Source organism: Geospiza fortis, unplaced genomic scaffold, assembly GCF_000277835.1.
Source record: "Geospiza fortis unplaced genomic scaffold, GeoFor_1.0 scaffold450, whole genome shotgun sequence".
NCBI lineage: Eukaryota > Metazoa > Chordata > Aves > Passeriformes > Thraupidae > Geospiza > Geospiza fortis.
Genome location: NW_005054416.1, coordinates 587,288 through 612,730, shown reverse-complemented (window position 1 = coordinate 612,730; position 25,443 = coordinate 587,288). Strand labels below are relative to the sequence as shown.

The 25,443-nt window shown below is 38.5% G+C and overlaps 1 protein-coding gene across 1 annotated transcript in view; it reads left to right on the top strand.

Moving 5' to 3' along the window:
- Positions 1–25,443, top strand: part of SBF2 (SET binding factor 2) — a 196,342-nt gene that overhangs the window by 42,064 nt on the left and 128,835 nt on the right. Inside the window, exon 3 of the mRNA XM_014309240.2 lies at positions 21,138–21,275. Within this exon, the coding sequence (XP_014164715.1) occupies positions 21,138–21,275 (138 nt within the window). The remainder of the gene's footprint in view (positions 1–21,137; positions 21,276–25,443) is intronic.

The window sequence follows — 25,443 nt, the reverse complement described above, 5'->3', positions numbered from 1 at the left end:
CAGCAGGAACTTGAATATTGTCAACAGCTTGTTGCAAAACATCTGTACACCTGAAATCTAAAGACTTAACTGCAGTTTAAAATTCTGACTTTTTTGCCAGTGCCAACTGTTTTTGTGAGGAAGACTTGAGGAAGTTTAATTATTGTAATATTTCTGGGGCTTTTCTCCCCAGTCCTCCATACAAATCATAACGCCATTGTATTAATTTCTCTAAAACTCTTTGGTTAGCCTTGTCAAAAGAAAAGAACCCTCATGAGACTTCTGTTACAATATATATTAATCTAGAGACAGAGCTATCCCAAACAGACACTCAGTGTGCTTTCTATTTGTTGTTTTGAAGTGTAAGCCTGTGTAGAAGTTGTTGTCTGATCCATGCATCTCTCCGATTATACTGTAGCCAAAAATTGTGTTTGAACCTTGCTGCTGTTTTATGCAGGCAGCATCAATTTCTAATTTCATTTTAGTTTCCACCCTGTGTTGGGAAAGAACATTTCCAGACTTGTTTAGACCTTGAAGTGGTTCAAATACGAGGATATCGACAGAATGATGCTGTGCTGGATTGATGACCAAGTCCATGCTGTACAACTTCTCTGGTGTTGATCTGGTGTCTCTAAAATGTTGTCACCATCAAGCTATCATGGTTGATGAAATGAACCTAAAACATAACCTTCTAAAATTTTTATTTTCATTCTGCTTAAAAACTCATGCAGACATCAACCCAATGAATTCATTTTGGTCATGCTTCCATCTATTTCCCTCACAATTCTGTGGGGATGTAAAGTTATTGTTCCAATAGAGGTAGAGAATCTATTTGGTTTACATTCCCATACAAAGAGGCTATTGAGGTGTGACTAGGGCTGTAACCTTGTTCTAGAAATGGGTTTCACCACTTTGTCCTACAGTTCTCTCTTTTTTACTGTGTGTGGATTTTTTCCCCCTGGAGAGAAGTACTAGAAAGTCTTAACTTTCTATTGATAAGAATAAATTTTACTTCAATACTCATGCTGAAGTAGTGAATCCCTTAGAGATGATCAAGAATGGGTAAGATCACTCAAGGTCCTGGGTAAATCTAGATCATCATTTCCTACTGCAGCCTCTGATGTGTTGAAGGTCATTGTGGAAGAGTCTAAAGATAACTTTCTTTCCTATAAATTGTTGTTGCTGATGCAGGAGCAGTTCCATGGGGTTGCTGTACTCAAGGCTCATATCACAGCGTCTTTTTACTGAGATTTGACAATTTTAAGTCTGCAACAACTTTGCCAAATCTCAAATATCTATGACCCAATTTTTCAATACTACTAATATTGCAAATAAAAGCATTCTAGAAAGAATGTCTGCTCCGCATTTCTGGGGATCTGGCCCTGTGACCGTAGTGTCCAGCTGTAGCAGTTGGGGAATGCCTGTAAGAAGTGTCTTCACAGCATCACGCAGAAAATGGGTGGCAGGGGCACAGGGTTGTGTGCTGGTTCCCAAAGTAGGAGCTGGTCACCTGTGTGGCTGATCAAACACATGCACTGTTTTACCAAACACTTCCCTTGATTTCTTTTCTGCTTATGATTGCCCACCCATACCTGTTTTCCTCCTTTCTTGGCAGCAATGAATCTTCTTTGGCATGCTTGCATGCTTAGCACTGGAATTAAGAAACCACCTCTAAGTTTCAGCACTGTCAACTCTCAGCAGGAGCTTCAGTGATGCAGGGAAAGCTCAGTTTCTATTAATTTCAGTGTTTTCTATCCAAATCACTTCACCTCTTCTTTTATCAGACGATGTGCACAGCTTTTCCCTGCTCCTACGCTTCTCTGAAGCTTCTTTTGCTCACTTACAAGTAGCACATTTACAGGGGCTGAATTTGCAAGTAAAATTGGTGTGCTGGGCAACAAGGAATTGTGAAGTCATCTTTTATTCCATCTGAATTCCCTCTTTTCTATAAAATGTTTCTAGTAAAATCATTAGCAAGTGGATGTAGTCATTTGTTCAGGGAGTTGAGTAATTTTCCACTCCCAGCTTTCTATTACCGGGAAGTAGTAGCGGTATCAGTTCATACCCTGCTTTCTGGAGTTTGGAAACGTTTCCAAATCAGTGTGGAAATATTGGATTTTAAATAGTTCCTGGTTTTGTATGGCTTTCTGATATGCTGAAAGATGCAAAGTATGTAGCTGAACATCATCTTGTCTCCTTAAACTTGTTTTGAACTATAGTTGTGAAATATAAAAAAAAAAAACAAAAGAGAAAAGAAAAGGGGGGCAAGACATTTTATAATTCTGTAATGGTTTTAGAGTAGTGCAAGCCATTAGAGCAATTGAAAACAGTTCTTGTTGCATTTAAGCAGTGCAGTAGGTCGATGACACTTTGCATGCAAAGTTGGTTATTGAAAATGTTAAGTAAAGGGGAAGTATTATGGTGCAATTTTTAAATATATACTGAAGATACATTCAGTGTTACTTGAAGGTTCATAGCTTTTTAATCCTGAGAATCTTGGCATCAAATCACAAAGTGCATCATTAAATATGCATTTCACTCATGAAATGTGTCTGGTAATTACACAGATGTTAGCAAGTCATGGGGTTTATAGAAACAAGGATATGATCCAGGCTTTCTGTTTAGCATTTTTTTTCCTTCTAGTAACTTGTTTTGCAAAATGTTGAGTTGCAAGCTGTCATTAACACTGAACGCTTTTTTAAGGTGTGTACGTAACTCACAGTATCAAAAGATCTATCATTCTATACATCATTTTCTCCCTCAGCTATAAGGTTTCTACTTCACTCTGGACAGTTAACTGTTAAAACTTGGAAGAGTACCAGTCAGTGTAAATATTTCCTTTTTTTTTCTTTTGTTTCATTCCTAATTTAAATCCTTTGTAAACCAGAGTAGCTACTTTTGCAGTTTTCTCCTTTCCTACTCTACTATAAACAAGACATTGTTCTTGATCTTTGTTTTCTGCTGTACTTTTTACTTTACCCTTCAAGCATAGCTTGATTTGCTGTCTAAGGTGTCTTGCTCGCTGGTGTTGAGCAGTTGGAAGCAAAAGGAGAAAAAGGGCAGTAGAATCGTAGTTTTGAGGGAAAAGTGGACTTAAAGAATATTGAGATCAGAAAAGCAGCTCTAGTTTTAATTGTTACCACATTTATTAGCTGTCATGCTTTAAACATCACTGTGTCTAGGGATTTCAATTAAATAATGTAGAAATAGATTCATTTTAGTTTAGAGAAAGAAGACCTGGGGTTTTTTTTTTTGAGGTGCTGCCATTGCACTGGTAGCTGTGAATACACTATAGAATATGCCACATTCTCAGTGCTGGAGTGTTTTGCTACATTTTTTTGCCACCCAGAAAATCAAATAATTAAGGAAAAACTTTTAACAATAGAAATTAAAGGTGTTAGTGAAGATCTGACTTACTTCACCCAGGAATGTTAAGCAAGTGTTCCTAAACTAGAAAAGCCTTGAAGCATTTAGCTGAGCACAAATGCACCTCACTGAAAGCAGAGTCACCAGGGCAGGGGAAGAACGCCCGGATTGTGAATCCCCTCCTGTCATTCCAGAGGTTGGAATCACTGCTGTTCCGGCTCCAGGGTGTGGTCAGTGCTTCAGGCACAAAGTCACGAGTCACGCTGTGCTCTGCCAGTTTGGTGGAGATGCGTTTGCAGATGTGGCCAGCATCAGGCAGTTTAAATTGTACATGATTTTGTTACTAATGTGTGTTGGAAGATCTATGCCTAGTAATCTGCAACTAAAGAAGTACAAAATGTGATGGCGTTTGTTGCTTATTGTTAAGATTTTGTGTTTAGGAGATTTTCTGGTTTTCCTTCTGCAGCATACCAATTTCACTTTTACAAGATGTGAATTCTGTTAAGGAATTGCTCATCTCTGAGACTCTTTGGGGTAGGGTACTCAATACATGCAAAGAAACATAAAATAAAATTTACAGTAGTAGAAGGAAAAGATGACAATTCCCTCAGGACTGAGTTATGACTACAGCATTGCTGTCTCTGTATTTTGGGGGGAATGTTTTTTGGAATGGCAGCTTTCAGTGAGACAAAAAATTGAGATGCTCATTTTAGGCACTCAAGACCTGTCCATGCAAAAGTACGAGTGTTATCCAATTTGTTTTACTTGTATTTCTTTCTCAAGTAATGACATTCTCCCTACATTTTCCCAGCAGCTTTCCTGTGAAGTGTGTTGTGTCCAGCTTTAAAACAGTTTTGAAATTCCTGAATTGAGGAAAAGGTTTATTAGGGCATATTAGTTGCTCTTCATAAATGGGATGCCTCCAAAGTCTCTGATCAAAGTGAGGGCTGTTGAAACTCCAGCTGAATTAATTGGAAAAGGTTGTGAAGAGAGTTCTTGAGCTTTCCAGACGGCTACAAAAGAAGAAAATTAAGAAAATGAATACCTGCATCAGAAAATGGGTTATGCTTAAGTGTGAACAAGTGTAAGGGTTTGTGGAAGGGGTAAGTAAATTCTTGGTCTAGGTTTTAAAACCTTAGCATGGCTGTCCAAAAGACAACACAAGAAAGGATTCTGCAAAGGAGCTGATGTAATTGAGGCAAAGAAAGTTGCTGAGCAGGATTTTTAAGAGAATCAGTTCAAATTATAGGGCTTCGGTTCCTCAGTATACTGAAGAACTTATGTAATTATAAATAGAATGTAAAAGAAAGTTTATTAGAGGTTATGAAGGAAATGGTACAAAATAAAGAAATTTTAGTGTCAGAGGTAAGTGAAGAATGGGTCAAAAAGATGTGAGTCAGCGGTGACAGGAAGAGTAGGTGGTCAACTATGGCAGAAAATTACATTTTCTTGGATGCGGGTGGGAATACCAACTGACAGACTGTGGATAGTGACTCAGGTTTTGGTCTGCCACTCAGTCTGTACATGTTTGTATATCCAGCTCTTACTCTGAAGTGTTGATAGATCTTTGTACATTGCTTTTGTGGGTTTTTTTTTTTTTTTGATTGAAGGTAATGAAATAGATGACATGCCTTTGACCTTTCCCTTTTTCCCTAGTGTTGCTTTTTATCTCCCTGGCTTTGAAGGGTAAGTTATCTGAATCAGTTGGTGCATGGAGAGCAGGGGATCTCAGTTCTGTGCCTGGCAGCCTGGAGGGGGCTGTTTCACAGTCTTGCTATTCCATGTGACACTTGATGGCAACTTCTGTGACTCGGAGGTGCTGCTTAGATATGGTTTCCAAATGAAGAACACCAGTCTGTGAGCTCTCCCATAACCTACAGTTCCAGAAAATGTTGTCTAGATCCTGGGAGAACTGATCTCTCTGTGCCCTCTGCCTCATTTTGTTCTGGTATTGTGGTATGTTTTTCTTTCCTGTATCCAGTGCTCATCCGCTTAAGTCACTTTTCTTGTGCTTCACTGTTTAATTTTATTTTCTTTTAGAAAAACGGATATAGGGAGGAATGTTTTTCAAATGCGTCAGTTGTTCCATGGTAATACCAATGAAATATTTTCTGGTTTCATTATGAAGTGATGAGAGTTCAGAATTTTGATAATGTAATATGTTGCAGTAATTTCTTGTGGAAGGCTACAAACATTTTGAGTAGGCTCTTGTGTCAGCCAATCTTTGTTTGCTGTAATGGATTCCTTTCCATATCTGCAGGGAACAGAAAGTAAAACTAGGTCTTTAAAAGTCACTGCACAGTAACAAGTAAGTCAATGTACTTGTGTGGTTTTCTTTTGAAAAATCCCTCCCCAGGTGAAGGACTTTGCATTTCCTTTGTTGAAGTTGATGAGAACTTCTTTTTATGTGAATTGATTCTGGTCACTTTTTAAACATCACCTCCTAAAGGGCAATGGAGCAGCAATTCCCCAATGTCACAAGTCAAGCAGATGAGGCAGAAAACTGGCTTGTCTGAGCAGGATCTTCTCTTGGAAATAAGGCAGAAAAAGGAAGATGTGTGCAGAGTGGAAGCAAGATCAGGTGACTTGGGAAGAATACAGTGCTGCTGCTTGCCACTGTAGGGAGAAAATTCTTGTGGCCAGAGCTCAGCTGGAGTTGAAGCTGGCCAGAACTGTGGGGGACAATAAAAGAAGAGTTTTTAAAATACATTAACAGCAATAGGCAAAATAACTGGCCCATTACAGGGTGAGGATGATCACTGCAAACAGGGCCAGGGACAAGGCAAAAACGTGTTTAATGCATTCTTTGTCTTTGTCTTCAACCAGGGTGATGGACCAGGGGAGGATGATGACGGGTCTGAAGGGGAAGCTGCATGAGTGGCTGAGGTCACTTGGGCTGTTCAGCCTGGAGGAGACTGAGGGGAGACTTCAAAATTCCTCCTTAGGGGAAGAGGAGCGGCAGGCACCAATCTCTGCTCTCTGGTGACCAGTGACAGGACCTGAGGGATTTGCCTGAAGTTGATTCAGGAGAGGTTTAGGTTGGATATCAGGAAAAGAGGGTGGTTGGGCACTGGAACAGCTCCCAGGGCAGTGCTCACAGCACCAGCCTGACAGAGCTCAAGGGTGTTTGGGCAATGCCCTCAGGCACCTGGTGTGACTCCTGGGATGTCCTGTGCAGGGCCAGGAGCTGGACTCCATGATCCTTGTGGGTCCCTTCCAACTCAGAATATTTTGTGATTCTGTGACGTATTCAAGAATTGAGCTCAATTAAAAAGAAATTAACACATAGTTCTGGCTTTACATGAAGAATTCTTTTCGTTCTGGGTGAAATGTAGTCTGCAAAATGAAGTGCAGTGACTTTCTGACCATTGCAGAAATGCGTAGGCCTGTGTTTATGACTTGACCTCTACACCAGTGTTTTCAAGCTGTAGCAGCTAAGATTTTAAGGACATAATATCCTAAATACCTGGGGGGTAGGAAATACTCTTTTGTGAAGAACAGCCTGTTGGTTTCTATTTTGGTGCAAATCTGTGCATAATCAAAAAACCATTCTGGCAGTCTACTCTGAGTTCATCTGTGTGGGCCAAAACCATTTGATAAAGTATCTACTGCCTGCTGCACCTTCTTGTAAGAAAATGAAGGAGTCTCTTAAGTCGCATGGTGTTGACTAGGAAAAATAGAAATAGCAGGAAATTTTTGTAATGTTTTACAGGGTCCGTGAATCCCTAATTACTCTGAAAGATTCCTTCTTTTCTGTGCTGCTGGAGGTTGTGCGTAGGACACTGCTGTTTGCTGTTCAAGTGTCGTAGGTCAACACATGTTTCCTGGTATGCAACTGTTGAAAAGGGGGGGGTGTTTGCTTGTTTTTTGGTTATTTTTTTTTTCTAATGTAACCCATACACACATTGTCAAAACTCATCTATTATTCTTTTAATGTTTGTCCAGTACTACACAGTTATTTTCAAATTTTCACTTAATTTGTTTGGAGTTTGCAGCGAATACTTTTCGTATTATTTTTCTTTCGTACGATCTGTTTCATATTTGGGAGACTCAGGAATGTAGGAAACATTGATGCACCAGGAAGTGCTGCCTGCACTAGGGTATTTCTGCTCATCTTGTATCATTTCTCCTGAGACAAATGAATGACTGTGCTAATATTTGTAGGCAGCTCTGTATCCCTGCTGCTCAGACAGGACCATCATGTCTGAGATGTTGTCATCGTCGGCGCTTACGCCGTGCTTGCCGTCCTGTGTCTCAGACTTCCAGCCTTCCTCATAAACCAAATTTTAGTTTTACTAGCTTGAATTTTAGTGTTACTGTGAGTGTATTGCTAAGCTGTATGTTATGATTTCTCTGTAGAAGTGTTACCAGCCATTTTCTCTTGCTTAAAGCAAAGGCTTCAGGCTTTTTGTGGCGTTGTAGGTGTCCATGTTGAATTCCTGATGCATTTTACACCTCAGGTTTCAGTCTCCTTTCAAGCCAGACCATAGCAGCACTGGTTTGCTTGGCTCTGGGTAACTTCAGACAGTTTCAGAGTCTTCTAAAGATGGCTTTTGCCAATATATTAATATTTTATTTTAGATGAGGAGAACAATAGAAGAGCCAATAGTAGTTCAGTGTTTCACTGAACCAGTGTAGAATTTATTTTTAGTAGTTAAGAAAAATCCCAAACGTTTTCAGGTGATTTTTATGTTGCCTGTATCATGAAGGAATAAGTAGTCATTCTTTTAAGAGAACATGCTGTCCTTTTGGATAGCTGTATTGCACAAGTGATGTCCAAGGCAAAAGAGTGGGGTTTTTTTCTTGTTTTACTTTTTATTTTTCCTGCAGATGGCTTCCTCTTGGGTATAATTTGGAATAAAATTCAGTACTGTTAAGTGTTTTGGCTCTTTATTTTATTCAAAGTATGTAAGACATTACAGATGCCTTGAAATATTTCTATTTCCTCTGTATGCTTGTGGGACAATAGAAGGGAACCCCCCATGGTTGACTGGTGTTTCTATTTTTATATATAAGAGTACCACTAACATTTGATTAATTTGGGGAAGGAAACATGTCAGTTATTTAATTTTTTTCAATGAGATTGTGATATTTACAATGTAATTTTCCATATATTAATTCCTACTCTTCAATAGCCTCTTCTATTGTGTAGGAATTATTTGGTAATAGTTTGACATGCATAATAATAACAATAATGTATTTTCCCCACCTCTTGTGCAATTTAGATGATAAAGATGTGGTTTCTATTTCTGCTCCCTATATTTTATGAGAGGATCTGTAATTGTTGATGTTCAATAATGTTTACTTTTAAAGAACAATAAGGGCAGCCCAGGTCCCTTTGGATATAAGGGACTGGAATTCTCCCACCAGTAAAGAGGTAAAGAGAAGGCCCTTTCTGGGCATCCAGTTCCTGCAGAGGGCACTTCGATGCAGCTGAAGTGCAGTGCTTATATTTTGTCTGCACTTGTTAACCCGCTTGGGACAGAGGGAGAAATGCATGGTTTTTCTGAGCAGTGAAGTTACCAGCTTACATTTTTCAATTCTCTTCACATGGCATTGTTTTAATTAACTACCAATAAGTGGCATTTATAAGCAGTAAACCCTTTTGCAAGTATAATTTGACCAATTATTTTGCATTACATTATGAAGACAAGATAGAATTATCTAATCCCTACCAATCCACTTGAAAAATATTTATTCCTTCATATACAATCCTACTCAAATCTTTCCAAGAACTAAATTTTGTGGTATGAAATGATATAATGTTTTGGATATGTTGCACACAAGCAATGAAGTTTGCTTTCTTTTTAAAACATTTCAGTTTATTTTTAAAAACTGTTCCCCCCCCTCTTTTTGGCTTCATGGAGGAGACCATATGTGATACATCAGTTTATTTAGTCTGACCAGAGTCTATTAATTAGCACCACTGATTTGTGATACAATGTCCAACAATTCTAGTTATTCCAGCTTCAGTCCTGTCCAATTTGATAGTGTTCTTGAGATTAGGATGAAACCAGAGCATCTCCTGAGCTTAAGGGAATTGATTACACTGATGATGCTAACGTGCCATATGCTACAAAGGAAAACAAACAAGTAAAATAAATCCCTGAATCCCTCTCAGCTTGATTTGGTAGAAAATTCCATCTCAGCCCTTGATTTGGTATGCAGTTTGTAGTCACATAAGCAAGACAGGCCAGCCAGAGCTCTCTGGAAGTACCTGCCAGCCCCATGAAGTGCTGGATGGCTGCCACTGGCTCTCCTGCAAAAACTCCAATGTCCAATTAGGCATCCAGGTGGAAGTGCTGTCTAAATCTCTATGCTTGAGTGGCTGAAGCTCTGAAGTATGAGATCTGATTATAGCTGTGTAATCATGGAAAGCTTCAAGTGTTACGAGCGCGTCCAGCCCCTGGAAGTTCCAGAGGTTTCATGAACAGATTTCCAGGTCCCTCATGGGTCTGAGCTGACTTGTGCTGACACACATGGACAAAATAATTTCTTCCAAAAGCTGTTCAGTTTTACTTTAAGGACTCCAGCTCCAGCTGAGGAGAGCATAATGCTTACCCTGATAACCGGACTCTATTTTCCATCCCCTTCACTGACTATAGTATGAGATCTTATTTTGAGATTTGAATTTTTACGATAATGAATTCTGAACACTTATCTGACATCCTCTTACTAGCAAACACCTTATCTACCAATAACCACTCTATAATGTATTTCTCAACTCTCTGCACTGAACTCCAAAAGCTGAGCTCTTTTAAAATCATGGTATGACACTTGTTTTCCAGCACAAGTGTTGGGGCTTTTTTTTTGTCTTACTTGGAAAACTCTCTTTGTATTCTCTACACCATGTTCCAAAGTGATTTTTTGGCAGATCTGTGCCTGCCCAATTAGGACACATGGGACAGGATGAGACTTTTTAGCTGGGAGCAGGGTTGGGTATTAGATAATGCTTCTTCAGGAGAGGTGGCTTCACTGATGTGTATCACTGGTAACAAAGATGGGTTATCTTTTCCAGTCCCTCAGCAGGCTTGTCTTTAATCTGTGGAATGTGTTTTTAAAACATAATTGCCACAAAGCATCAAATCACTTTTAAGAAATAAGAAAAATCCAGGTATACTTATGTGATTATGATTGTATTTATTAGCTGCATTGTATTGCTATTGCCCTACCCTGAAAACCATTTTAATGCCTTGTTTTTACAGAAACATATCAGTCATCATTCTGTTTGTATCTTGATTTTGGCTCTGATGCAGCTTTAAATTACCTTCTACTCATTTACCCGAGTTGACTGTTGTGCTGAACTAGTCAGTAATTTCCTATGGACATTCTTTTTTACCCTCTTGAAGCATAAAAATTATGCCTTTGGTGTCTGGGCCTCTGGGAATTCCTGCTTTTAGAATACTGAGTTTAGTGGTGAAGAACACCTCAGTTCTTTTCTACTGCATGCAAGTTGCTTGAGCCAATCTACTTGAAAATACTGACTTTTGTCAGAGATGCTCACATTCTCTCTTCTAATTTTTTTTTGTTCCAATAACAACTTGCAACAGAAGTCTGCTCCCCATTAAATGTTATGATGCTCTGTTTTAATTGCCATATAGTGGAGATCAGAGCACATGCATGTTGGGGTATCAGTTGTTGGTTTCTCTGGGTCTGCATTGAAGGCACTTGAGACAGTAGTTCATGTTTGGACTCAGGTGTTGATTATTTCTTATCAGTAGAACAGTCTCATAACCGTGAGTTCAGCAGCTTTTCATTAGCAAAGCACAAAATGGCCAACAATCTCTTGTTACAGGGTCTTTTAAGACTAAACTATCCAATTAAGAACTGACACCTGGATTATTTTCCCTTTTAACCCAATAACCCATCCCAAAGAGCTGCAATGTGGAATTTCTGCCCAATTACAAAATGCCACCCAAACCCATGAAGAAGAAGGAAGAAGCATGAAGAAGAAACCCAGGATGACACCCTGTGCCCTCCATCTTGCTTCCATCCACAACACACTAAAAATCCCAAAAGCTGAATTTCTCACCAAGTGGTACATCTACACTACTCTCCATAATCTATTTCACACTTTTGTGGATTCTAGTCTATCTTGAAGTCTAGGAAACTTTCTCCATGAATGAGGGTCAAAGTCAGTGCTCCCCTGGGGGTCAGGACACCCCAGAGCAGACACAGAAATATTCCTGGTGGCCTGGGTTTCCATTCATGCAAGCTGCAGTCCTGTGGTGATTGTGCAAAACTCCAGTTTAGCATTTTGTCCAAACGTGGAGTGTGCTGGAGAGCTGCCAGAAGGGAGGAAAAGTGGCTGCCATGAATAGATAGGGACTTAGAAGCACAAACTTCCTCAGTGCCAAACCTCTCTCAAGCTTCATTCTGATGAGTTTTGGGATCTTGTACTGCAGAAACTGCTAAATTCAGCAAGCCTACCTGGAGGAAATGGTCTCTTGCTCCAAGTAGCTGTTTCCTGCCATGCCAGCTGTGCACATGGAAGCATCTGCAGTGGCACAAAGGCTTCTTGTTTACACTGGGGCTTTTGGCAGACACGCTCTCCTACCACAGCCCTGAGAGATATCCTGTAGTGCAGACCAGCAGTAATGCCCACTCTTATGTGACAATAATAATTCAGGCCCCAGTGCTGTGGGAAGAGAGGACAAGTATGTCTCATGTTGTTGATCCCAGTTCTCTGCACAGGAAACTGAAACTCAGTGGAAAGCACCAAACTTTTCAGCTGTCTTTTCATGCTACGTATTTGACTATGTTCCTGGTGAGAATGCTGACAGGAAATACATTCCATATTTTTCTTAATTAGCACTGTGGAAATGTAGAATTCATTAGTAGCAAACAGTGTACAGAACTTCACTGGTGCAATATGTTCATATTGCAATCCAGTTGTTTGGTATTTTTTTAGTTCCCAGCCTAGTCTTTCACTTATTTAAGATGTTTCTTGGTGAGAGTTTTAGTCACATTTAATTTTGCTGTGTTTATGTATTTTTCTGTTTCCTTGTAGAAACTCACACCTGCAAAAGGGGAAATCAATTGTGACCTTAAGTGGGAAACAATAATATGACTCATGTAAGAAGTATTGTTAAATTCCCAAAATTACCAGACCAGCAATGTACTGCCCTTTCTATAGTTTCCTTTGTTTATTTTTAATTTAACTTTTCCTGGCTGAGTCAAGCTTTTGGTGCAGGGAGCTGCTGTAGTTCTGTGTGTCCTTTGCATCTCTGTGGATGTGAGGCTGATGGAGCAGTGTCAGGTGTGCTGCTGCTGGGAATGGCTGTGTGTGACAAGGGGGAGGTTTTAGGAGTGCCCTCCCTTCAGACCTTCCACCCCTGACGTGACCACAGGGCTCCTGCTGGCCTAGGCTAGTGCCAAACCTTTTCAACTTCCCCAGTTGCATCATGAAGGGATATATTTCCAAAAGAAATTGGTTATCACTTTGCACTGAGCACTTTTTTTTAAGGAGTTTTAGGTATGTATTACCCTTTTTGTGGTTTGCTCCACAAGTGTATGTTCCAGTTGAATTTCTGCTATTTTAAGAGCAAATTCTGACATCAAATTAATTTGCCTGTTTCAAGACTTCCTGTTCTGTATTCTGTCATCTTGAAGCTGTTGGCATCTCTTTGGAATCTCTTAGGTCTGTTTTGCTGCAGCAGTCCCAGGCCTTTCGGTGGCTGGGTCTCTGTCAGGTCACATCAATGTCCTTTCCAGGGTACACTGCAGTGCCACGTGCTTACACACACTGCCCCCAACTCCCACGTGCTTTTTGTGGGTCTGGAGACTTGAACCCATCTCTGGCATATTATTCTAAGGAGTTGTAAGATAATGGATACAAAAATCCTAACATATATTAGCACAAAACTGCTTTTTTATGATTGCTAGAGAGCAACAGAATATCTCCAAACTGTAGCATCTTATCAGTGTGGTTTAATGTCTGATTGTGCAGGTGTGAGTGGTAAAAATGAGATAATGAGGACTTTGTGTATTATGGTAGTATTTTATAGAACATTGACCTGGAGTAGTATTAATCATTAACATAAATAAAAATTTATATTCCTGTAAATTGCTTACTGGGTGCCAGTTTTAATTGTTGAGTGGTGTATGCTAATTACCCTGCTTTATTGCTATTTTTTCTTTTTTGGACATTCAACCAATGCAGTAATTGCACATGCTGTATGTATTTCAAAGCTAGTTTATGGTTTATCTAGTAAATGAGTTGGGAAGTCACTGAAGACTGGGAAATGTTTATGGCTGCTGTTGTAACAGGGCTACTACTGCCAAAAGAGAAAAAGAAAGAAGGAGAGAGAGAAGAGGAGCAAAAGGAGTGCAATAGGCAAGGTTAATATTTCGTGCTTCACTGATAATTGTGCATAAAATGCTCAATTATGTTTTTAAATAGAAACTGTATTTCTAGGCTTGTCTACCTCAGATGACTACTGATCTTTTAAAAGGTCAGGGGTCATTACAAATAGGAATAAAACCAAACCTCAAAACAAAAAAGCAAGCAAAAACCCCTTCCCAAATGAATTAACTATTAGTATCATGTCACAATGCATTTTCTAAACCATTCCTGAAAAATGGTTGTTGAAAAGGTTAAGAGGGACACAGACACATCTTTATTGACTTTGTGATGAGAATTAAAACACAGGCATTGAATACAAGGAATCAGTTTCTTTGGTAGTGTTATCCTTTTATAGTCCTTCTTTAAATATTGTAAATATCAGAAATTCTCCTTCCATACTGTCTTTTTCTCTATCACAAACACAGTGCACACTAGAACTGTATTATTCTGTATTCACTAACCTGTGACTGAAGTATAAATTGCTAAAGTCATGTCTTACTTGGATTTATTGCTGTGTTGTAGTTGTCATTTCTGCTTTCATGTAGAACAATTAATTTCCAGACTTCTCTTATTCCTTTGACCTGTGGTACCATGGGCAGTTATTGCTGACCAGCAAGGATTGCTTTGTAAAAGGAATTCTGAAGGCAGACCCTGTGTTCCTGAATTTCAGGTGCGAGACCCGAGTTTAAATTTATGACTTCTTAACTCTTTTATGAAGTTTAAAACGTATGGTTTTTTTAAAAAAATTACCTAAAATTCTCTAGTGTAAAGGATGTGCTTCAGACACCAAATGTATGGATATTTGGGTTGCCATACTGATGTACATCTGAGAATCCTGGTGGTTGTCCACAGCTACCTGAGGTAACCCAGAGCAGTGTTGGGTTTTACTGTGGGTGGGTGTGGTAAGAAAAGATTCTGGGTCCACGGGTCTCAGAATTTTAAAATTTCTATAAGATTATCTTGGTAACACTTGGCTGAAAGCAACAGGATGGACCACTGTTTAAATAGGTTAAAAAAAAATTGCACAAGCCTGCCAATTTCACATTCTTACTAAACTTCATTAGAATAGAGATGTTGGAAGTTTGTTTTGTGAAGAAAACTCCATTCAATGCCATTATTAATCCTGTACTATTTGTGAAATAAAGGCATTAGCTTGCAGTGCTTACTCATAAATCACCATTTCTGTAGACTAGACTGGTTTTGTTCAGAAATGGTCAGAAGAGTATTTGACAGCTTTTTGTTGTTGTTGTTTTAAATAAGCCACTGGAATGGCAATACTAAGTGTTCTGAAAACACAAGAAGGAACTGTTTTTCCAGTGGGTGTAGTTTTCTTTCTAAAAGCCAGTTCAGTTTGTTTTATTTTTTGAGAAGATAAACTAGGAGTACAGTTGCTGCACAAATGCTTTTTACAAATTTGAGTTTTCATTATAGCAGCTCATTGAGGAAAGGTGTTTAAAATTACACAATGTTATGAAGTTATAAAAATGCAAAGCAATGAACTTGAAACTGATTTTTTTTCTAAGTGCATGTGTAGATGTGCACCCAGAATTATATATTCACTGGTGTGTGGGGAAGGTTAACCTTGATGAATTTCAGAAAAAGACTTCTCTGACTTTGGAGGATGGTTTTAATTGAGATGTTCCTGCATATTTTAGGTTTTCTTGCTTTGTGGAACTTTGCTGCAGGGTCTCTGTGACAAGCTTGAGCATGTGGTTATTGAGGATCCCTTCAATGTGCAGCTCCAATGAGAGAATTCCTGGTCTGTCCCTTGTGCAGGATTAGTGCCACTGAGAGATCTTTCAGCCTTAGGAAGATCAAGGATGTGGTTGTGGATCTTCCCTCTGAAGGGAAGTGTTTCTTAATGTCTGGTTTTGCGTGGCTTTAAGGGTTTGAGTGAGGAGCTGAGGTGGAAGTGTCCTCAGCACCTGGGCAGAGAGGGAAGGATTGTTCACCTGTAACATATATAATTCACAGGCAGCACCGTTCACAGGTGCCCCAAGGTGATTATGTAAAGGTTTGGAGAATACTGCATTTCAGTTCATTCCAAGGTAGAAATTTAAAAAAGGCCTTTAGTTTTTATTTCTTTAGAGCTTTAGGATTAAAAGCTGTTGTTTTGTTTGTGAGTTTAATTGTTTACAGTTGATCACCAGAATATTCTGCAACACTGCAAATGGGCTTTTACCTGGAAATAATTTGGATTGTATTTTAAGTGCCCTGGTTTTATTTTAGGCCAGGATAAGGATAAATACATGTTTTTTTGGATACAAGATATTGAAAGACAGGAAGCTGTTACAAAAGTCAGTCTATATTTTGTGTTCTGTTTACATCCAGAGATATCCAAAAGCTCCAGGCGTTTCTTCATATTTACAGCTTCATAACATTGCTTTTTTTATCATGCCAATGAGCATTGTAATTGTTTTGTTTTAAGTAGAGGTATGCATCTGAGAGAGAAAATTCCCTTTGCCAAAATTCCATACATAAGTGAACGGAGAAATGGTGAAATACTCAGCAGCTGGTGCTAGGTCATGCAAGTCCAGATGGAACAAACTTCCTTCACATAATGTCCAGAACATGGTTCTTTATTTTTAGGGAGGTTTGCAGGAAAGATGATGATGATACATGTTAAAAACAAAGCACAGTTACTTGAATAGTAAGAGCCTACAGAAGCAGGCTTTATGAAATGAATCTTTGTGTCCAGAGTGATTCAAGGGAGAATTCAATGTTTGGTGAAAGACTTGAATTAGAAAGGAAAGTGGATATATCTGTCAGATGTTTTAAATTTTAAAATAATTTTGGAATCTTTTAATTCAAGTTTTGCCAATGGAGTTCAAGAGTTTTCTATTTTATGTGCATCCTAGATAGCTTTGGATTTTATTTGACGAGGAACAAGTGCACAAATATATTTTGAAGAAAAAAATACATTGTGAGAAAATGTCTTAAATATAATGATTCAAGTGCAGGATTCTGTCACAGAGCTTGTCTACTGCTCTGTGTAAACCCTTCCCAAAATGCTTTCCTAGGATGACTTGCAAAGAATGTTTCATGGTGTAAACTTTCTGAACAAGCTTTTTTCCCTTTCTGCCTCGGTCATGCCATCAGAGGTGGTGGATTTGTGATGGAAAGCTGAGCAGCTCATTGATACAGCAAACAATGTAAAGTGCAGTGGGAGCAGTCTGTGGCTGCACAGACCCAGCTAGAATATTTGTTTGAGTTTTTGTTGTGGACTTGGTTGTGCTCAGGCTGCAGGGCCAGAAGAAAAAGATGAATTTCTAATGTGCAATTCAGCAGCTGGGTCATTTCTGATCAAATTTCTGAGATATGGATGTTATGGTTTTACCATGGTAAGGATACAAAGGACTGAATTTTTTCTTTATTGAAACTTGAACACTTTAGAATTACTGTTCATTATTATGATATTTAATCTTCATATTCACAGTAACCAACAAACCTTCTTCCTCCAGTGCTTTAATAGAAATTTTGACAATTTCAACATTTTCTTCAATTTTTCAACAGACTTTAAAGTTCTCCTTGGAGAAATTGTCATGGCCTCAAACCACTGGGTGTTCAAGCCCATCTTTGGATAAAGTCCAGCATCTCAATGTCCTTTTTCAAGTGAGGATCTACTTTACAACCTGTCCCTTCCCAATCAGGATATCCTAGGATTCTGGACACCAAAGCTGTGTACAATATATCTAGGGGATATGCTGATTTATGCAAATGATTTATTTCAATAGAGAGGGACAAAGCAACCAGTAGCGCTACAGCTGTAGCTCTGGGTTAGAGAGAGGGAACAAATCTATGAATCAAGCAAGGATGATGTGTTTAGCTTATAAAAATCAGAAGAAAGAAATGTCACTTTTAAACTGATTAATCATGTCTAGACTTTAGCAAGAAGGCTTGTGGTGATGACATGTAAATTTTTTGAAGGTAACAAACCCAGCTACACTGGTTTAAAACGCCATGCGTCATTTTTAAATCTGTCTGGTTTCTTGTTATTCTGAAGGCATTTGTGGGAATAATTGAGAGAAAGTTCTTTGCTTCAGTGGGCACCTGCAGTTTCAGACAATGCATAAAGTGTAATTTCAGCACCTGCAGTGTAAGATGTGTTGCATATTCTCCAGTGCAATTTCTGCATATCTGCAGCAAGGCCATCAGTTCTAACATGGAGTCTGCTGGAAGCACTCGCCCAGCACTAGGGGCTCGTTCTTATAAATTGTGAATTGGACATTCTGCTTCATTCTTATTTTCACTGCCTTTGATAGGAGTTGTAGTCTGTTTCCAAGAATTCTGGCAAATAAGTGAAACAATATGGAAGGGTGTTGATTCTTAAACTGTTGGGGTTTTTCTTGTTTACTGGAGAAGCCACATGACCTTTGGCTTATATTCACAACGATGCTTTTGTGTGTTTTGGTGAAGCATCTGGTTTGGTATGGAAACATTTTCTTGTTCTTAGTAGCCAGAGAGTGCTGGTAATCATCCTGGAGGGTAACTTGTATTTATACTGGTTTGGAAAGTTCTTCTCAACGTTACTTGAATTTCAAATATTGCACTAATATTTATTACCTTATTTTAAGGGAACTGAGAAACAGTCATTGTTTAATCTCGTGGGGGAGCCTGTTGTCCTTATCCTCAATCTCCTTATTTATAAATTCCTTCTAGTTTATTTGAAAACACAGACTCTCTGTGTAGCCAGTGGATGTACTCTACTTCAGCTGTTTTCCTCAGCAATCACTAATTGTTGTTTTCTAGTAAAATAGTTAAATCTAGAAAGTTTTGATGCCTGATGAAGGCTGACCTAGGACAGAGGCTAGATGGGGTTAAAGAACAAAGCAGGGATTTATTAGAAGGCATCAATGGATACACCTTGGGCAGCACAAGAGCCCAGCCAGGGCTACACCCAAGATGAACCCAAAATGGTCACAAAATGCATGGCTGGTCACAGGGTCTCTCACTTTTATACATTCTGCTCCATTTGCATATTGGAATTAATTGTCCAATTACAGCTTCAGCCCATGAAGTCTCATCCTTCTTGTTTTTCTCTCTTCAGGCCACTGTTGTTTATGCCCTTGGGCCTGAAATTTGGATCATTTGTCCTTGGTCCCCAGCTAGAGAAGGAGTTGTTTTGTCTCCCTGCTCTGTGAAGAGAGCTCACCATCCCCTAATACGAGCTACACACCAAAGTAGTACAGAACGTGAAAAACATAAAAGTTAAAGCCTGGGGCGTCATTTTGTGCACAAGATCACTTTGAAACTGGGGAGAACTCTCACCTGTGATATGAGTAGGTTTTAGACATGCATAGATTGAGGGGTTGCTATTGACAGCAGCCTGCCCAGATCCAAAGTCTCCTCTGGTAGTTCAAAGTTTAGCTGTAGGGTTTCCCTTTGCATTTCCCCAGTTTAGAGGGCAGATGTTGGAATAGATTTTATGCAACAGACCTGCTAATAATGCATTTTTCCAATAAAAAGAATTGTTTTCAAACAATACCAAATCGCTTCTGTGCCTTTAGTAGGGCAGGGCTTAGAATGGGCAGAGTGGGGCTTTGTCCAAGAGTTCCAGACTTTCAAAACTCTGAGATTGCTGTTTCCAGGTGTGAGATGGGCATCACCTGTAAAGCTGAAAGGCAGTGGCACCAGCAAGGAGGTCCTGGCAGAGCTGGAGACTGGCAGATCTGAAGGAGTATTAAGATTGTAAACTCGAGTGTTTGGACCTTAAGAAGCCTGAGCAGCATGAACAGCCTTAATTTGACCTACCTTGTAGGAATAATTTGGTTTAAATGGCATATCATGGAAAGGTTTTATTTATTATTAGGCTCTTGCTGCATTCTTTGCATTTTGGCTCATATTTGTTGAGCAAAGAGCAATTCACAGTTTTGGGGGTTATCTTGTTGAACTGTGGATTCTAGGCTTCATTTATTACACAGACATCCCTTGAACTCTGCAATTCATAGAGAACTCTTAATGATTTTTTATTGTCAAACTTTTTAATGATGTTTTTGTTATAATGTCTGTATATATTTGCCATATTGCATTATCTTTATAGCAGTCCTGCAAGATTAATAGCAGTATCTTCTTATTTTTAACTGACATGGGATGAAAAACAAAAGGAGATTAGGCCAGTATTATCAAAATCATGGACTAATACTGGATGCTTAACTTGGAATGACTAGGATGTCTTTTCACAGAGTACTTTTTGATGTTCCGAGCAGTTATTCTCAGATGTAGAAGGGAGTGCTTAGCACTTCTAAGGATGCAGACTCACAAGTGTTAAGCTGACTATCTAGAATTTGAAGAATGTGACATGAGAAAACTTTGGTTTTGAAGATTTTCCCAGGATCATAAAAGAAACTGCATATCAGAGGCAGAGTTTTAACTGGTGTTCACCTAAGACTACTCAGGTTTTATGGTAGAGGTTCTAAAGATGAATATGTAGAAAATGTTTGTTTACAACTTACTCTTCATGCTCTTTCAGTCTTTAACATCTGTCTAGAGGAATGAGGCAATTCTGGAAACTTGAGATTTTGACCTGTCTGTTTGGTTCCTCTGGTATCTGCATTGTTTAACAATTCTAGGAATTTATTGTGGGTTTTTATTATTGTTATTACTCTTAATACATACAGGGGTTATTGCTTTTTTGCCTAAATTCTAGGTTTATAATTTTGCTATTAGAAACGTACTTGTGATTTTTTTGTGGCTGTGACTTTAGCCTTCAGTAAAAGAAAGGAGGGGTAAAGGCCATCTCAGGTATCTTCAGCAAACTGATCCCTGAATTTCAGCACACTCTTGCATTAGAGAGTATTCCTTTAAAAAAGGAAAAAAACCTCACAATTTCCACTTTGCTGTTGAGCTGTAGTTCTCTGTTTGTCCATGCTGCTTGTGTATGTAAAATTTCAAATGTTTACAATGAAGTTTACAGAAGTAATCAATAAATAGGTGAAAAAATACTTATCTATAATATTCTTTTGAGGAGTGAGTATTGAACTCACTTCCCATTTTGCAAGTAGATGCAAGTGATATATATCTATGTTTGATTAGATAAATTATTGGTGAAATAAGTGAAGAAATTAAAAATGTAGAGATGTTTTAAGACACAAGAATTTTAGCTTCAAATTCTAACCTTTTATCCAAATGAAATTAGCTTCATGTGTCAGTTTATTCCTGTTATTTCCTGTTCAACACCACAAAGATGCTCTTAAATGCTGACTGTATTTAAAGGAATACATTCTCTTTTTATAGTGTTTGTTCTCTCCTTTAATGTTTATAGTGCTAAATTTTTCTCAGTCTTACCAAGTTCGAGACATTTTGGGTTTTCCCCTTTTTCTTCAAGTTTTGCAACCCTGCATATGTTCACTTTAAAGAAAATGATCCTTGATAGTGCTGAAATATTTTTCATATTTCTGAAAACAACTGGTGTCCCTGCTTACCTGTGTCTGTCTGTTTGCTCCCTTAGTTTTGCCAGCCTGGAGGATGGCAGCTCTCCAAGGAGAGGAAACAGCCAACGTTCTTCGTGGTGGTTCTGACTGACATCGACTCAGAGAGGCACTACTGCTCCTGCCTGACTTTCTATGAAGCAGAGATCAACCTGCAGGTAAGAGATTTACAGCAAGGAACAGAAATGCAGGAAGAAGTGCCTATAAACAATGGATCCGTGTCATAGGAAGCAACTTGAGAAAATATTTTGCTGTTCCTCCTAAGGGTTCATTTTTCTGTCCTACAGAAATCCATGTGTTTTTGCAAAAGGTGAGCTTGAGGCCTTTTTTTGTGTGTTTGGAGTTTTCATCTGCTTTGAAGTGAAAAAAAAACCCAGCCAAAACCATTTCGTAGAATTTCTTTTTCTCCACCACATTTTCCTTTTCAAATGGGATAAGCAATATGGTGTTCCTTTCATTTCCTTTCGTGTTTGACATAGCATGGATGGGTCTCAGCCTTGTTCTAGAAGGTTTATTAACTTCTGCTCCCTCTGCTGGCCTGCTCTGTCAGAACAGATGTGCACAAGGAGGTTGGAGTGTGCATCCATATTTCTGTAAGTGCATTTATTGGCAAGATTTTAAAAACTGATGGAATAATTATTCAGTTTTTAGTTGGGTCAGATTGGAGGTGTCAGCTACTTGGCACTGTTTGTTTTTAAACATGTATTTCATTTTTATTTGGCAACCTCAGTCTGTCAAAAATAGACATTTTGTTTCCCATTTGATGTAAAGTACTTCCCAGAATATCTGCAGTGACTTAATACTTGAGATCTTTAGAATCTAGAACCTAGGGAAAACCTAATCCAATATGTAATTGCAGACTGCCATTGTTATGTTTTGAAATATCTTATTTCCTATGTGAAAATTAAAAAATTAAGTAAAACCTTGGCACTAAGTATAATGGAATTAGCTGAGATTAAATAAATAGCTGAGTAAAGTAATTTCTTGTTCTTTTAGGGAAGAACTGTATCATTATTGATTATTTTAAGAAAATGTTTTTAATAATCCAAGAGCACTATGTTCATTTAATACTGCAGTTGAAAGATTACCCTGTTTGTAGAATAATTGAAAGATGTGTTGTAGTAATAATAATAATAATAATAATGGTGTGGTTTTTTCTGGGCACAGTTGGAAGCCAGAGAATAATAGTTATTCTCATTTCATTAGTGCTACAGTTTAGTTGAATGTTTTTGTGGACTTTTAGAAGGATTTGAAAGAAGAAATGTACCCCAATATTAGATGTATTTTAATCTTAAGCTTTAGTGTAGATCAGCTGACACATTCCTTTTAAAAAATTTCATGTCTGTCATATTTCCTTTATTTTATAAATAGAGAGTGAAATATTCTATAGTAATTCTTTCCCAGCTGATAAAAATTTACAATGGCTGACTCTTCCTTCACTCTATGTATTTCATAACATAAACTAAATTTAGCAAACTTGTTATTTGTCCTGTGGTTTCTAGCAGCTGCTTTTGATTCCCTATCCACATCTTTGAAGTAATGCTCATCACAAAACATCCAGTATTAACTAAAACTTTTTTTTTCCTTATATTGCCGAAGTATTAATACAAAATAACCCAAAGTAAAAAACAATAAAAAACTGAGTGCAGCAGGATGTTGGTTCTCATAATGCCATTCCTGGCTGTGTTGTAAAGAATGCATATTTTTCAGATGAACTTGCTGCGGTGAAATTTACTCTATGACTGCATTGTTTATAGCAAAACTTCCTGTTTCTTTCTGAAACCCAAAGAGAATAATTGAACGTGCCCTGTTCCATGGTCATTAGACAAGAATCCAGCACGTGTACAATCTGTAATGAAACCTGAGCTCACACAGCATTGGGCTAGGGCAGTAATATTGATTTAACCATTCAGATGCATGCTTAATTAAATAATCTATGAAACATCTTGCCCAGGACTTGAAATGAAATCTAGACAGTGCTTTGCATAGATAAATACAGGTCAGTTTTTCCTTAACTGACTGATATAACTTAGTGAGGCAAAAAGAAGATTAAATTTCAATAAAAAACCTGCAAAACCACTTCTTTCCCAGTAGCCTTCACCAGGTAGACCTTGCTGATACATGAGGCTGGTCGGAATTCAGCCGGAGCAGCAGATGAGATGTTTGGCTTGGCAGAATCATCTTCACAAAAAAGGAAAAAAAAAAGGGAATCAACCACTTGGAAGTTTCTGTTAATTAAACTGGGAATTGAAAACAAACTCATTTCTCAGCCTGTGAATGCTACAAGAGAACCATCAAACCTTTTTGGCACCCTCTGCATAATAATACAACACAGTTGTAGACACAGTTGAGTCTAAGAAGACTCAAGGGAGGACTCAAGTCAAGAAGACTTCTGTTGTTTTGGTTCACTTCATCCCTGCTTCTGTTGTTTGTTGCAGGATTATTAGCAAATAAATGCTACCAGAAGTGTAAGGAGTTTGTACTCACGTGGAATACATAAGTGATACCATGATAACCCAGGGTGCAAGATTAATATAGCAACTGTAAAAACTACACAGTCTGCAGGAAAAAGTATCCTCCCTGCTATCTTGAAAGTCCTGGATTCAGAATGGTCTCTTGGCAGTTGCATGCCATAACAAGTTTTCCAGAGGAAAGCACAGGCTCTAGTAATCAATCAGCTGATGGCCTATTTTCAACTTCTTACCCCTGGCCAGAAAATAGAATGCTGTTTTCTTGGTGGCATCTGCGAATCATCCTTTGCATTGTTGCAGTTCTGACTGACCCAGAATTTATTACCTGCATGGGTGCTGGTCAGTTTGTTTAGCAATCAGCTCTCAGAAAGGCGTGATAATATAAAAAACATTGTTGTTAACTTCAGTCTGGTTAATCCTCCATATCTGTAGGCACAAGTGAGATGAACACACTCCATTAAACAGGGGAATGGAGCTCACTTGGTGCTGTGTGATTTCAGGTGACAGCTTTGCCATGGAGTCCTTCATGGGTTGTTCTGGTTTAGGATGCTAGTCTCAGTTATTTGTCCCAGTTATGTTTGCTAAAGCTAAATAAGGATATGTTCTTTGTCTGGGTTTAAAATGAAGCATTAGAAAGTTTGACCTTAAGAGTAGAATAAATTGGGTTGTGTGTAGACACTTCTAGAGGCAGTTCAATTAACATTCATGTGATAAAGCTGCTGTCATTCAGAGGCATCCTGAGCATGTTGCAGAGCAGTTCTATGTGCAAGGTTTCCCTCCCACCTCAAGTTCATACATGAATGTAAACAAATCTGAGCTACTGCTCTGCTTCTTGGTCCTTCCAGCTTCTTGGGTTTCCAGCACGTGCTTGGCTGTATCCACATTTCTGTCTGGCTTAAGGTGCTGTTTAGATACTCCAGCAAACAGACCTGGGTGCCTCATTCACTGCCACATGCCTGCAGCAATTAGGAGTAGGAGAATAAGTCAAAATATCTCTGTTTCCCTTCCTCTCACAGTGCCTTCAAAGTTGGTTGGTTTTTTTAGAGGGGCTGGGAGGATGTGGAGGTGTGTGGTGTCCCATTGCTGTATTTTGATTGCTTTTGTGGACTTGAAACCTCATAGGTTTGAAATCCACTTGAAAAATCATTGATTTGGAAAAACCTTGTTCTATCACCAAAAAAAAAAGTCTACTTAGTTTATTTTTCTTGCAGCGGAAGCCAGAAGCTGTTGAGCAGCCAAAGGGTGTTCAGAAGAATCATAGCTTACATCTACAGAATTCACCCATAAAACTCAGTTTCTCTATGTTTGTAGCTTTATTAATCATAAAAAGTATATATTTGTATGCATATACGTGCATACATTAACATGTTTAGTTCTGTGTGGTGTACACAGTTTGCTAAAATGAGGTTCTCATTTCTAACAGCAATTTCTGCATGTTACCACTTAGCAGACAAGGACTTGATTTAATACTTTTGACTCAGCAGATACTTCTAGTGACCTCAGTTGTGCTTCTTACCAGTTACACAGTTAGAATTTATATTAACAATGTTTGGAAGAGCACCACAGATAGAATCTTTCTTTAAAAATGTTGACTCAGATAATTTAGGAACATAATGGTCAATTTGTACATTGCTTTGCACTTGGAAAGAAATTTGCCCTCTCTTCCCAACCCCTCCATCAACAAATTAGAAGATGATTTATGCCAGCAATTGAGCCTGTGCAACTGCATTTCTTGCATTACAGAAAATCTGCTCAGTGAGATCAGCACAACACCCCAAACATTTGTTTATAACAATCTTATTACAAGATTGTCTTGTGCTTGTGTGTTCTCTCAAGTGTGTGTGTGTGTGTGTGT